The sequence below is a fragment of the Symphalangus syndactylus genome, chromosome 2 (assembly GCF_028878055.3).
Source record: "Symphalangus syndactylus isolate Jambi chromosome 2, NHGRI_mSymSyn1-v2.1_pri, whole genome shotgun sequence".
Classification (NCBI taxonomy): Eukaryota; Metazoa; Chordata; class Mammalia; order Primates; family Hylobatidae; genus Symphalangus; species Symphalangus syndactylus.
In genome coordinates this window covers 35,691,699-35,705,672 of record NC_072424.2, presented here as the reverse complement: position 1 = coordinate 35,705,672, position 13,974 = coordinate 35,691,699, and the positions used below count along the sequence as shown (strand labels likewise).

General features: G+C 44.2%; 1 protein-coding gene across 1 annotated transcript in view; it reads left to right on the top strand.

The window, feature by feature from the left end:
- AS3MT (arsenite methyltransferase) overlaps nucleotides 1-10,495 on the top strand; it is a 33,379-nt gene extending 22,884 nt beyond the window's left edge. The window contains exon 11 of the mRNA XM_055250789.2: nucleotides 9,554-10,495. Coding sequence (XP_055106764.1) covers nucleotides 9,554-9,661 — 108 coding nt within the window. The 3' untranslated portion in view covers nucleotides 9,662-10,495. The remainder of the gene's footprint in view (nucleotides 1-9,553) is intronic.
- Nucleotides 10,496-13,974: the final 3,479 nt, after the last annotated feature.

The following is a 13,974-nucleotide window of genomic DNA, read 5'->3' as shown; positions in this document are numbered from 1 at the left end:
TTATTTATTTTTGAGATGGAGTCTCTCTCTGTCACCCAGACTGGAGTGCAGTGGTGCGATCTTGGCTCACTGCAACCTCTGCTTCCTGGGTTCAAGCAATTCCCCCTGCCTCAGCCTCCTGATTAGCTAAGATTACAGGCACCCACCACCACACCCGGCTAATTTTTTGTGTTTTTTAGTAGAGACGGGGTTTCACCATGTTGGCCAGGCTGGTCTTGAACTCCTGACCTTAGGTGACCCACCTGCCTCAGTCTCCCAAAGTGCTGGGATTACAGGCGTGAGCCACTGTGCCCGGCCAGTATGCACACTCTCTTGAGGCGCACTTCTCTTGCTGGTCAAATGTTGTTAGACGATTATATACCAGTTAAACGCCACCATTTTGCCTCTTAATGTGCATGCTTGAGCCCATTTGCCTAACTCCTGAGATCTTATCGGGAAGCTGCTGATCACCAGTTTCAGGTGTTTCTGTTTACTGGGAGACTTCCTTTCGCTGGTACTGTCTGTGACCAATTATGATTTTCGAGACACTTAACAACCACCTGATCATCACCTAATGATTGCCTGACATTCCTGGTGGAGTTGGCGCAGGGAGCCCTTTCCTGCCCTGCTCACGCCTGACTAGCTATTATAACTGCTTTAACAAGTTCTCCAAAATTCAGAAACCTTTCGTGAGTATTCTGATTTTATAATAAAATAGTTATTTGTGTAAGTTTAGTAAGAGTCTTTTCTCTCAAAACAGGACAATTGGAGACACTTGGTTATTTTACCAAGGCTTTGACTGAAGTAACATTTGTAGGTAAAGTTCCAGCAAAGCCAACTTGAAAAGAGCCTGTATAGCCAAATTCTTGCTGGACTTTATGCAAACAATCAGGCAAAAGTGTAATAAGCCTAAAATTTATTTTGCACATAAATTGGCCTTACTATAATTTGTCTTTAGTATAAAAGGAGGGGCTGGGCGCAGAAGTTCACACTCATAATCCCAGCACTTTGGGAGGCTGAGACAGGCAGATCACTTGAGGCCAGCAGTCTGAGACCAGCCTGGGCAACATGTTGAAACCCCGTCTCTACCAAAAATACAAAAAAATTAGCTGGGTATGGTGGTGCATGCTGGTAGTTCCAGCTACTGAAGAGGCTGAGATGGGAGGATTGCTTGAGCCCAGGGAGGTGGAGGGCAATGAGCCAAGATTGCACCACTGCACTCCAGCCTGGGCGACAGAGTGAGACTCTGTCTCAAAAAAAAAAAAAAAAAAAAAAAGGCTAGAGAGAGAAATGGTTTTAAAGGAAAACTATAACACTTGTTACTAGATTTCCAGCCTGGACTTTTGTTTTTGAGTGCACATTGAATCATTAATTATTTCCTGGCTACAATAACCCTCTAAAGATAAACCAGGTTATAATTTTTCTTCACGTTTTTAGTTTGTGCCCTAAATGGAATAGGTTCCTTATTCTGTTCTGACACACGAATACTCTTTTGACTGTCATATTATTAATGTTATTTATATCTCCTTGTTTTACTTCCAAAGAAAACAGAATCATGATATTCTAAGGCTAGAGAATTCCCCGTTTGGAATCCCACTGGTCCTAATCTGCTTTTCACTGCAAATTCTGTGCTGCTAAAATTATATAAGCACCCTTCTCTAGGCCCAGGGACCTATGACACAAGAGGTAGGTGTGTGACTGTAAGGGCCAGTTTTGAGAGAATTAGTTCAGACTCTCCAAATCAAAAATGGGCACACAGATGCCTAAACAGCTGGTAAAATAAAGGACTCTGCCTCCTGGGTTATTATGTGTGTGGCACCTTTTCATCCATCCCAACCATAAAGAATTTCCTGCTTCTCGTAGAATGAAAAGAAAATTATTCCTGAGAGGATATAAAGGTACCTCATGTCAAATCCTCCTAGGTTTAATACTCCGAGTTATGAGATTTATGCAGATAACATATATATATATTTTAAAATTTTAGAACAGGCCAGGCACAGTGGCTCAAGCCTGTAATCCTAGCACTTTGGGAGGCCACGGTGGGCAGATTGCCTGAGCTCAGGAGTTTGAGACCAGCCTGGGCAACATGGCGAAACTCCATCTCTACTCAAATACAAAAAATAAATTAGATGGGCATGGCGGCGTGCGCCTGTAATCCCAGCTACTTGGGAGGCTGAGGCAGGAGAATTGCTTGAGCCTGGGAGGCGGAGTTTGCAGTGAGACGAGATTGAGATGGTGTCACTGCACTCCAGCCTGGCAACAGAGCAAGACTCTGTCTCAAAATAAATAAATAAATAAATAAATAAATAAATAAATAAATAAATAAATAATTTTAGAACAAATTACTGAAAGACCACAAAAAAAATTGTAGCACTGTAACAGAAGTCTCTAAATTCCTTAGCTTAAAAGGTTTTAACAGTGCTTATGTTTTGTATAGCTAATTGTTGTAAGTCTGTAACTAAAACCAAGATTACAGTAGCACAATGCATAGAAGTTAAAGATAAGTCAATTTTTTAACCTCACCTTTGGCTTTTTGTTTGTTGGCTTTTATATTAAGAAATTTTAAGGGTTTATGAATGCCTATCCACATCCATTCCCATCTGGCCTAGAACTTTCTTTTTTTTTTTTGAGGGGGGTGGGGATGGAGTCTCGCTCTGTCGCCCAGGCTGGGGTGCAGTGGCGTGATCTCATCTCACTGCAACCTCCGCCTCACAGGTTCAAGCAATTCGCCTGCCTCAGCCTCCTGAGTAGCTGTAATTACAGGCATGTGCTACCATGCCCGGCTAATTTTTTTTTCTTTTTTTTTTTCGAGATGGAGTCTTGCTCTGTTGCCCAGGCTGGAGTGCAGTGGCGTGATCTTGGCTCACTGCAAACTCTGCCTCCCGAGTTCAAGTGATTCTTCTGCCTCAGCCTCCAGAGTAGATGGGACTACAGGTGTGTGCCACCATGCCTGGCTAATTTTTTTTTTTTTTTTTTAGTAGAGACGGGGTTTCACCATATTGGCCAGGCTGGTCTCGAACTCCTTACCTCATGATCCCCCCACCTTGGCCTCCCAAAGTGCTGGGATTACAGGCATGAGCCACCGTGCCCGGCCCTAATTTGTATTTTTAGTAGAGACAGGGTTTCACCATGTTGGTCAGGCTGTTCTCAAACTCCTGATCTTAGGTGATCAACCCGTCTTGGCCTCCCAAAGTGCTGAGATTACAGGCATGAACCACCATGCCTGGCCTGGCCTAGAACTTTCAAATTCGCTGTATGTCTTTTGGCTCTAAGCCCCTTGACTGTAGGGGTCCCACCAAGGCACAAGATTGACCCAGGGAAGGCAGCCGTGCCACCCCAGCAACACAGTGAGATACAATAAAAGTTTGGTGACCCTTGATGTTGCCTCTGACAAATCTAGGCCAGAATGAGGAGAAAGTAAATCAAAAATAAAATTCTAGGCCGGGCGCGGTGGCTCACGCCTGTAATCCCAGCACTTTGGGAGGCCGAGGCGGGTGGATCACAAGGTCAGGAGTTCGAGACCAGCCTGGCCAAGATGGTGAAACCCCGTCTCTACTAAAAATAAAAAATTAGCCGTGCGTGGTGGCAGGCGCCTGTAGTCCTAGCTACTTGGGAGGCTGAGGCAGGAGAATTCCTTGAACCTGGGAGGTGGAGGTTGCAGTGAGCCGAGATTGTGCCACTGCACTCTAGCCTGGGCAACAGAGCGAGACTCCATCTCAAAAAAAAAATAAAAATAAAAATAAATAAAATTCTAAACCCTCAACCATCTGAATGGATCCCTCCTGTCGGGCAAGGGCATTGCAAAGTTACCCTGAAAAACTAGTTCAGGTCACGAAGGGAAGGAGAAGTTTGGACATGCCTCATTATTCCCTCCTCCCTTTTGGAATTCAGACACTGCTCACCAGCATTAACATTAAAACAGATCTTAAGACTGATAGAACGGACTGTTTAAATCTGGTAAGAAATATTTACAATCTATTGTCTCTGAAGCCTGCTACCTAGAGGCTTCATCTGCATGATAAAACCTTGGTCTCCACAATCTCTTATCATAACCTAGACACTCCCTTCTCTTGATCCCAGGTCTTTGGATTATAACTCAACCAATTGCCAATCACAAAATCTTTGAATCTGCCTATGACCTGGAAGTCCCCACTTCCAGTTGTCCCATGTTTCTGGCCTGAACCAGTGTACATATTATATGTATTGATTGATGTCTTATGTCTCTCTAAAATGTATAAAACCAAGTTATAGGGTGACCACTTTGGGCACATGTTTGCATATCTCCTGAGGGCTGTGTCACGGGCCATTGGTCACTTATTTGGCTCAGAATAAATCTTTTTAAGTATTTTAGAATTTGACTCTTTTTGTTGACAATGTTTAACATCCTACAGTTATGACACCCTAATTTGAATTTATACAGCTTAACTTCAATAACATACTAAAATTCTGCTCCTTTAAAGTTTGTTCTCAACTGTTTTAGTTCTTTTTTTTTTTTTTTTTGACAGAGTTTCACTCTATCACTCAGGCTGGAGTGCAGTGGCACGATCTTGGCTCACTGCAGCCTCTGCCTCCTGGGTTCAAGTGATTCTCCTGCCCCAGCCTGACAAGTAGCTGGGATTACAGGTGTGCAAGCCACCATGCCTGGCTAATTTTTTGTATTTTTAGTAGAGGTGGAGTCTCATCATGTTGGCCAGCCTGGTCTTGAACTCCTGACATCAGATGATCCACCAGCCTCGGCCTCCCAAAGTGCTGGGATTACAGGTGTGAACTACCATGCCCGGGTCTTTCTAGTTCTTGATATCACAAAATTATGTCTTTATTCATCTTGTGCCCCCAAAACATAAACTAATAATTATTTTAAATGCATTGGTCTCTTAAATCATGTGGAAAACAAAAAGTAGAGTTACAAACCATTGTTACAACAATACTAGCTTTGCCGGGCAGGGTGGCTTATGCCACCAGGTGATCCACCCACCTAGGTTGCCCAGCCTGGGCAACAAGAGCACAACTCTCTCTCTCAAAAAAAAAAAAAAAAAAAACCAAACAAAAAAACCCAATAATACCAACTTTTTTTTTTTTTTTTTTTTGAGACAGAGCTTTGCTCTTGTTGCCCAGGCTAGAGTGCAATGGTGCGGTCTTGGCTCACTGCAACCTCCACCTCCTGGGTTCAAGTGGTTCTCCTGCCTCAGCCTCCCAAGTAGCTGGGATTACAGGTGCGCGCCATCACACCTGGCTAATTTTTGTATTTTAGTAGAGACGGGGGTTTTACCATGTTGGTCAGGCTGGTCTCAAACTCCTGACCTCAGGTAATCCACCTGCCTTGGCCTCCCAAAGTGCTGGGATTACAGGCATGAGCCACAACGCCCGGCCAATCCCAGCACTTTGGGAGGCTGAGGCTGGCAGACCACTTGAGGTCAGGAGGTCAAGACCAGCCTGGCCAACATGCTGAAACCGTGTCTGTACTAAAAATACAAAAATCAGCTGGGCATGGTGGCAAATGTCTATAATCCCAGTTACTTGGGGGGCTAAGGCAGGAGGATCGTTTTGAGCCCGGGATGTGGAGGTTGTAGTGAGCCGTGATCACAACACTGTACCCCAGCCTGGGCGACAGAGCAAAACCCTGCCTCAAAAAAAAAAAAAAAAAAAAAAAAGCACAAAGGTTTCTGAGAAATCACTTTCAAAAATGGTACATTTGTAGTTGGGGAAGGTTAATTGAACCTAAAATATAAGAATCCTGGACCCCAAAACCTGGAGCCAGTATTACCAGCATGAATCTAACCCCAAGCTCAGTATACAAGCCACCTGTAGAGCTAAAGAGTGATTTACTTTCTTTGCTTTATTAAATTCTTCAGCACTCTGCTGTTCTGACTCTTCTGTTGTTTGAAGAAGGTGATACTTTGGAAAGTAGAGAGATTTGGCTTTTGAGTATTCAATCCATTAAACATTTCAAAAATATGTCACTGACATTTTGAAACTCCTGAGAGTTCATTGATAAGAAAACCTTCTGGTGAGAATCAATATTTATTTTGAAAGGTTTTTATCATTCTAATTCTTCTAAAACCTGGTTTCCTAAATACTGGTTATAAAAGCTATCAGAAGGCGTGGTGGCTCACGCCTGTAATCCCAGCACTTTGGGAGACTGAGGCAGGCGGATCATGAGGTCAGGAGATCGAGACCATCCTGGCTAACACGGTGAAACCCCGTCTCTACTAAAAATAGAAAAAATTAGCCGGGCGTGGTGGCGGGCGCCTGTAGTCCCAGCTACTCAGGAGGCTGAGGCAGGAGAAAGGCATGAACCTGGGGGGCGGAGCTTGCAGTGAGCAGAGATCATGCCACTGCACTCCAGCCTGGGTGACAGAGTGAGACTCCATCTCAAAAAAAAAAAAATGCTATCAGAAGATAATGGTTACAAGTAAAGAGGGTCTTTCCTTGAGCTACAGCATTTTCAGTGTACTGTGCTTTTTTTTTTTTTTGAGATGGAGTCTCGCTCTGTCACCCAGGCTGGAGTGCAGTGGCACGATCTTGGCTCACTCCTCTGCCTCCTGGGTTCAAACAATTCTCCTGCCTCAGCTTCCTGAGTAGCTGGGACTACAGGCACACGCCGCCATGCCCGGCTCATTTTTTGTATTTTAATAGAGACGGGGTTTCACCGTGTTGCCCAGGCTGGTGGTGAACTCCTGAGCTCAGGCAATCCGCTCGCCCAAAGTGCTGGGATGACAGGCGTAAACCACTGTGCCCGGCCACTCTGGCTATTTTTTTAAAAAAGGAGTTAAATGAGTTTGCTTCTGCAGACGACCATTTTCTTTCTGCGTAGCTGTCCTTGTTCTCCCTTCCAGTGTGTGTGCAACGCATGTACGGGAGGTTCTTGACCTTAGATATAAATTGTAAAATTGCACATATTTGAACTGGTTTATCCCAACATAAGGTCTCCTTTCTGCTTTAATTTATTTCAGCCTGCAGATGTGCCAATGTCTTTAGGTCAGTTTCAAGTTTTTGAAATGGGAATAAGTGACACTGAAGGAAGATTTTAATAAATGAAACAGTTGTGTGACCTAGGAATATAACCTTGTGCTCTTAGGGGAGGACATTCTTATCTTTTTTTTTTTTTTCTTAACGGAAGACCTTTATGATAAACGCTGGAGTACAGACAGTACACGCAGGTGGCATGCAGGGTATTGCATATACTTAACATCTTGAGAGTCCTTCTGCTTTTTCTTTTCTTCATCTTCTTTTTAATCTTATATGCAAAATGTATTTTGCCATTAAAACAATTGCATTATTAAAACACTGCAGCATCTGGCCGGGCGCGGTGGCTCATGCCTGTAATCCCAGCACTTTGGGAGGCTAAGGCGGGCGGATCACTTGAGGTCAGGAGTTCAAGAGCAGCCTGTCCAACATGGTGAAACCCCCTCTGTACTAAAAATACAAAAATTAGTTGGGTGTGGTGGCGGATGCCTGTAATCCCAGCTTTTTGGAAGACTGAGGCAGGAGAATCACCTGGGAGGCAGAGGTTGCAGTGAGCCAAGATCGTGCCACTGCACTCCAGCCTCGGCAACAAAGGGAGACTCCCTCTCAAAAACAAAAAAACAACAAACCACTGCAGCATCTGAAATGATGCAAACAGGATTAGGGCTATGGACTGTCTTAATAGTAATGGTAGTAATAGCATTAACAACCATAGCAGTAATATAGAGGAATTAACTTTTATTGAATAGTTAATATGTTTAAGGCACCCTGTCATTTAGTCCTCACAATCACCCCTATTATCTTCATTTGACAGATGGAGAGACTGAGGCTCTGAAAGATTCATTTACAAATCCAAAGTCATACAGCTAGAAAGTGGTGAATTTGCACCCACATCTGATTCTGGAGCTGACACTCTAAACCAGTGTGCTGCTCCATCTCTCCATAGTTATACTTTTCATAGAATCACAGGATGTTGGTGCAGGAAAGGACTGCTTATCTGGGTACCCCACCTTTCATTTCCTTCAAGTCTTGAGATATTTTTGACCTAGAAGCATGCATTTAGAAGTGATATTGATATCACCATCTCCTGTTGGTAGATAGATCATTGAGTGGGAAGAAGAGGGTTCAAGCGATTCTCCCGCCTCAGCCTCCTTAGTAGCCACCACGCCCAACTAATTTTTGTATTTTCAGTAGAGACAGGGTTTCATCATGTTGGCCAGGCTGGTCTCGAACTCCTGACCTCAGGTGATCCACTGCCTTGGCCTCCCAGAGTGCTGGGATTACTCCCAGAGTACATGAGCCACCACACCAGGCCAGGGCAAACCCTTTCAGGCAGGAGTTCCAGTATACTGAGAGATGGAAATGCAATCGATGTGAAGTCCTAGCAGTAGCAACCAGCAGAGCTGGCCTTCTTCCAGGCTTGGAGATCCTCTGCCAGATGCTCATCTTACCAGATGCAGGCAGACCTCTTCATTTCAGAAAGGCAGACACTGAGGGACAGAGAGACCAAGGCCAGCAGGAAGTCAGTCACTTTAGAAAAGTGTCCGCCAGTCTATCAGTTTCATGAATGTGGAGTCTGTGCCTGCCTTGTACACCCCTCTATTTGCAGTGACCAGAATAAGTAGTAGGACTGTAAATTTATGTTATAATGCATTCATTACCATTATTTAAAGTGGCATGTTCATGCTTTTTTTTTTTTGAGATGGAGTCTCGCTCTGTCACCTAGGTTGGAGTGCAGTGGCGTGATCTCAGCTCACTGCAACCTCCACCTCCTAGGTTCAAGCGATTCTCTTGCCTCAGCCTCCCGAGTAGCTGAGACTACAGATGTGTGCCACCACACCCAGCTAGTTTTTTGTATTTTTAGTAGAGATGGGATTTTGCCATATTGCCCAGGCTTGTCTCAAACTCCTGGCCTCAGGTAATCCATCTGCCTCAGCCTCCCAAAGTGCTGGGATTACAGGTGTGAGCCACTGTGCCCAGCCCCTGTGCTCTTGATTTCCTATCTTTGTACCTGGCTTTTCTCTGGCCCCACTGGTACTATTGTTAGAGGTATCTCATTTGGAGGTGAAAGGAGGGGAAATAAGTACAGCAGTCTTGTCTTTTAAATAAATACAGTAGTCTTATCTTACTCTCCTCTGAGATCTGTCTGGCCGTTGTTGGCAATTTCATCTGAGCATCAGCAATTGCTGGTGACAGCCCTACATCTGGAACTCACTTTCCTGTTTGGTATAAATGTTTCTGGAGATTAGAATAAGGGAAGAGAAGAAGTTTTAGCATTTCCGTATCTCAGTTCCAAAGAGGTTTAAAAGGCACATGCAAATGACAATCCCACAAAACAAAATCAACTGAGCAAAAATCAATGCTCTGCCCAAGAGGGACCATCTTTAAGAAGCTCTAAGTGAAGTTTACCTTGAAAGTTGTAATTAGAAGCTTCAGGAAGCAAGTGCCTTTATGGCAGAATGACTGATGTTACTCCCAGGATCCCATGGAATTGTAAAATTTTATCTCTGTTCTATGTAAGTCAACCTAAATCAAACAGAAATATTAGTGTTTGGGTACATCAAAACACCTTTAACTTGTCCTTTCATTTTTGTTTGCCTTTTGACAGGATATAATCACAGATCCATTTAAGGTTGCAGAAGAGTCTGACAGTATGAAGTCCAGATGTGTCCCTGATGCTGCTGGAGGCTGCTGTGGCACAAAGAAAAGCTGCTAAATCTATAGCCAACCAGGGGAGCACAGTAGTGGGCAAGAGTGATTTGCATGTTTTTTAACCTGCTTTTCCCCATAGCACAGACCATAAGAAACAACAAATGGGGCCGGGCACGGTGGCTCATGCCTATAATCCCAGCACTTTGGGAGGCCGAGGCAGGCAGATCACCTGAGGTCAGGAGTTTGATACCAGCCTGGCCAACATGGTGAAATCCTGTCTCTACCAAAAATACAAAAAAATTAGCCGGGCATGGTGGTGCACAGCTATAGTCTCAGCTACTCGGGAGGCTGAGGCAGGAGAATTGCTTGAACCCAGGAAGTGGAGGCTGCAGTGAGTCAACATCATGCCACTGTACTCCAGCCTGGGCAACAGAGCAAGACTCTGTCTCAAAAGCAAAAAAAAAAAAAAAAAAAAAAAGAAAACAACAAATGGCAGAGAGCCACCATATTCCAAATCACTGAAAAAAATAGATGAATTATTTTTATTTATTTATTTATTTTTTTGAGACGGCGTCTCGGTCTGTTGCCCAGGCTGAAGTGCAGTGGCCCCATCTCGACTCACTGCAAGCTCCACCTCCTGGGTTCACGCCATTCTCCTGCCTCAGCCTCCCAAGTAGCTGGGACTACAGGCGCCTACCAGCATGCCCGGCTAATTTTTTCTATTTTTAGTAGAGACGGGGTTTCACCATGTTTAGCCAGGATGGTCTTCATCTCCTGATCTCGTGATCCGCCCGCCTGGGCCTCCCAAAGTGCTGGGATTACAGGCGTGAGCCACCACGCCCGACCATAAATGAGTTATTTTTAAGACGCATTGATTAAAGATTCACAGCAAATCATATGAAGACTAGTTAAGCAGATTTTTTTTTCTATTTCCCAATTCAAAGTTCTGGTGCCACGTAGTGGTCAGAAATGGAACACAGAAGCTGTCTTAAGGCTTGTTCAAGGAGCAGGAAAGGCATCAGAAGAAAAACAGTTGGCGGAGGGTCTCAGGAAAAACATCTTCCTTCTGATCTTTTGCATAGCACCTTTTGGACTTTTCATCATGTTTGCTTATTAAACAAAGCTCCTACTGCCATCATACTAATCATGCAAAAAGATTGCCAAATCATGTTTGGTAGGAGAACTTTTGAGGTAGCTTTTAAACAAATGCTTTTTTTTCTTTTTTTTGCAATAGAATTAAGAAAACAAATTAATCATAAACATCTTTGAATCAAGTATCTCAAGAAAACAAATGAATCATAAATATCTCACCCTAATGACAGATGACATAGTGATTATTTGTTGTAAATTATCCTAACTGGATCAGGAAGAGTTCGATTGTTTTTTAAAAAGAGAGCTAAAAGATGTAAAAATGACCAGGCATGGTGGTGTGTACCTGTAGTCTCAGCTACTGGAGAGGCTGAGGCAAGAGGATCGCTTGAGCCTAGGAGTTCCAGGCTGCAGTGAGCTATGATTGTACCACCGCACTCCAGCTGGGTGACAGAGCAAGACCCTGTCTCTAAAAAACAATAAATAAATAGGCTGGGCACAATGGCTCACACCTGTAATCCCAGCACGTTGGGAGGTCAAGGCGGGTGGCTCACTTGAGGTCAGGAGTTCAAGACCAGCCTGACCAACATGGTGAGACCTCCATCTCTACTAAAAATTCAAAACTTAGCCGGGTGTGGTGGCATGTGCATGCAATCCCAGCTACTCGAGAGGCTGAGGCACAAGAATTGCTTGAACCTGGGAGGTGGAGGTTGTAATGAGCCAAGATCGCACCACTGCACTCCAGCCTGAGTGACAGTGAGACTCTGTCAAAGAAAAAAACAGAGAGAGAGAGGAAGGGAAGGGGAGAGGAAGGGAGGGGAGGGGAGGGAGAAAAGAGATGTAAAAATGGTAGGTTTTCTTTTTCTTTATAAGGTGTCCTGGTTAAACTTTCAGCAAAATGATAGATTCAGTTTTTCCATAGTTAAAGAAGAATATTAAGAACATTAAAGAAAGGTTCAAGGATGGTAAATAACTTGAATTCCAGCTGTACTTGAGGACTTTATTGGAGGACACAGAAAGGTACAAGTCATGGTCATTATCATCAGGAGCTGGATAATTCAGTTTTTAAGTAACAGCCTTCAGGCCGGGCGCGGTGGCTCACACCTGTAATCCCAGCACTTTGGGTAGCCAAGGTGGGTGGATTGCTTGAGCTCAGGAGTTCGAGACCAGCCTGGACAACATGATGAACCCCTATTGCTACTAAAAATTCAAAAAATTAGCTGGGTGTGGTGGTGCATGCCTGCAATCCCAGCTACTCGAGGCTGAGGCCCGAGAATTGCTTGAACCCAGGGGATGGAGGTTCCAGTGACCCGAGATTGCGCCACTGCACTCCAGGCTGGGCACAGGGTGAGACTCTGTCTCAAAAACAATAAATATAAATAAATAAATAAATAGCCTTCAACCAATCAAGGGTTTTGATAAGATGTCAACCAGTTGCCCTGGGCTCAGTACAAAAAGAGCCAGGGGCATGGCATGGTCCAGGGGATTTCGGACTAGGGGTTTGAGAATTTTAAGGCATGTAAAACATTGGAATGGATTCCATAGGAAAGACTTCTGTTTTAAGAAAGCTGTTTAATAGGGAGAAATTCTCAGATTTTTGAGTAGGTTCAGCTATAGAGCCTAACTTACTATTATAGACAGAGGAAAGAACTAGGTAGTATTTTTTTAAGCCCTATTCACCTCCGTGACCTTAATTTTAAACATGGTTGCTTGGTTCTAGGGCGCCTTATCTATCTAGTCATAACCTATTTTAATGTGAAAATGGTACATTACAGCATTAGCTACAATGGTACAGCTGGAATAAGCATACTTTGCTCTTCATGAGTACAAGATGGCCCTGCTTGGGGGGAATTGATTGAAGCGTGTTCTGTTGGCTGGGTGTGGTGGCTCATGCCTGTAATTCCAGCACTTTGGGAGGCTAAGGCGAGTGGATCACTTGAGGCCAGGAGTTCAAGACCAGCCTGGCCAACATGGCAAAACCCTGTCTCTACTAAAAATACAAAATTAGCCAGGCATGGTGGCCAAGGCCTATAATCTCAGCCACTCAGGTGGCTGAGGCACAAGACTCGCTTGAACCTGGGAAGTGGAGGTTGCAGTGAGCCGAGATCACACCACTGCACTCCAACCTGGGTGGCAGAGCGAGACTCTGTCTCAGAAAAAAAAAAGGGGGGAGGGGTGTTTTACTTATTTGGTTTATTAGGCTTTTTGGCATTTACAAGGAGAGGGTATTAGCTTTTTACTTGTCCTTCTGAACTCTCAGTTCCCCAAAAAAGATGTTGAGTAATGGGATTGGGCTGGGCAACTTAGCAAGACCCCATCTCTAAAAAATAAAAATTTTATTTTTTTATTTTTATTTTTTTTCAAGACAGAGTCTTGCTCTGTCGCTCAGGCTGGAGTGCAGTGGCATGATCTTGGCTCACTGCAACCTCCGCCTCCCAGGTTCAAGTGATTCTCCTGCCTCAGCCTCCTGAGTAGCTGAGATTACAGGCGTGCACCACCACACCTGGCTAATTTTTGTATTTTTAGTAGAGACGAGGTTTCACCATGTTAGCCAGGGTGGTCTCAAACTCCTGACCTCATGATCCACCTGCCTTGGCCTCCCAAAGTTTTGAGATTACAGGCGTGAGCCACTGCACCCAGCCTAAAAAATAAAAATTAAAAAAAAAAAGAATCATGGAAGGCTGCGGAAACTTTTCAGCTTACCAACTCAGGGAGGCCCAGCAGTATCCTCAACAGGCCCCCACCCCCACATCCAGCCATGCATAGCTGAAAAGGGCATGGCTTTGTGCCAAGACAACCCCAGAGCCTGCTCCTCCTATTTATTCTTGGCCTTTACTTGGATGGCTCCAGGGAAGCAGCTGAGGTAGTCACTCATTCTGCTATGTTAAGATGGGAATTATATTAAATGAGTCTGGCAAGGCATGGGAACTGTCTATCCTTTCTTTCATTCATTCACTAAATAGTAATTATCTCCTGTGTACCAGGCACTGTTCTAGGCACTGGTTGCTAAAATGGAATATTATGAACCCCATGGGCCAAGAGGACAGAAACTGCTGAGTGTATTTTCTAAACTTTGTTGGTACCTGTCCTGACTTCTGTGATTTGCCAATTTTCTTCAACTACGCACCACAATTTGGGTCCAAATAAAGGTTCTTTTGTAGGCTCTGCCCTGAGAGTCAGTAGAGGGAGATCTCACTAGGGTAAAAATGAACTCTTTTTGAGGTTACAGTGAGCTATGATCATGCTGCTGCACTCCAACCTGGGTGACAGAGCAAGACCTTGTCTCTC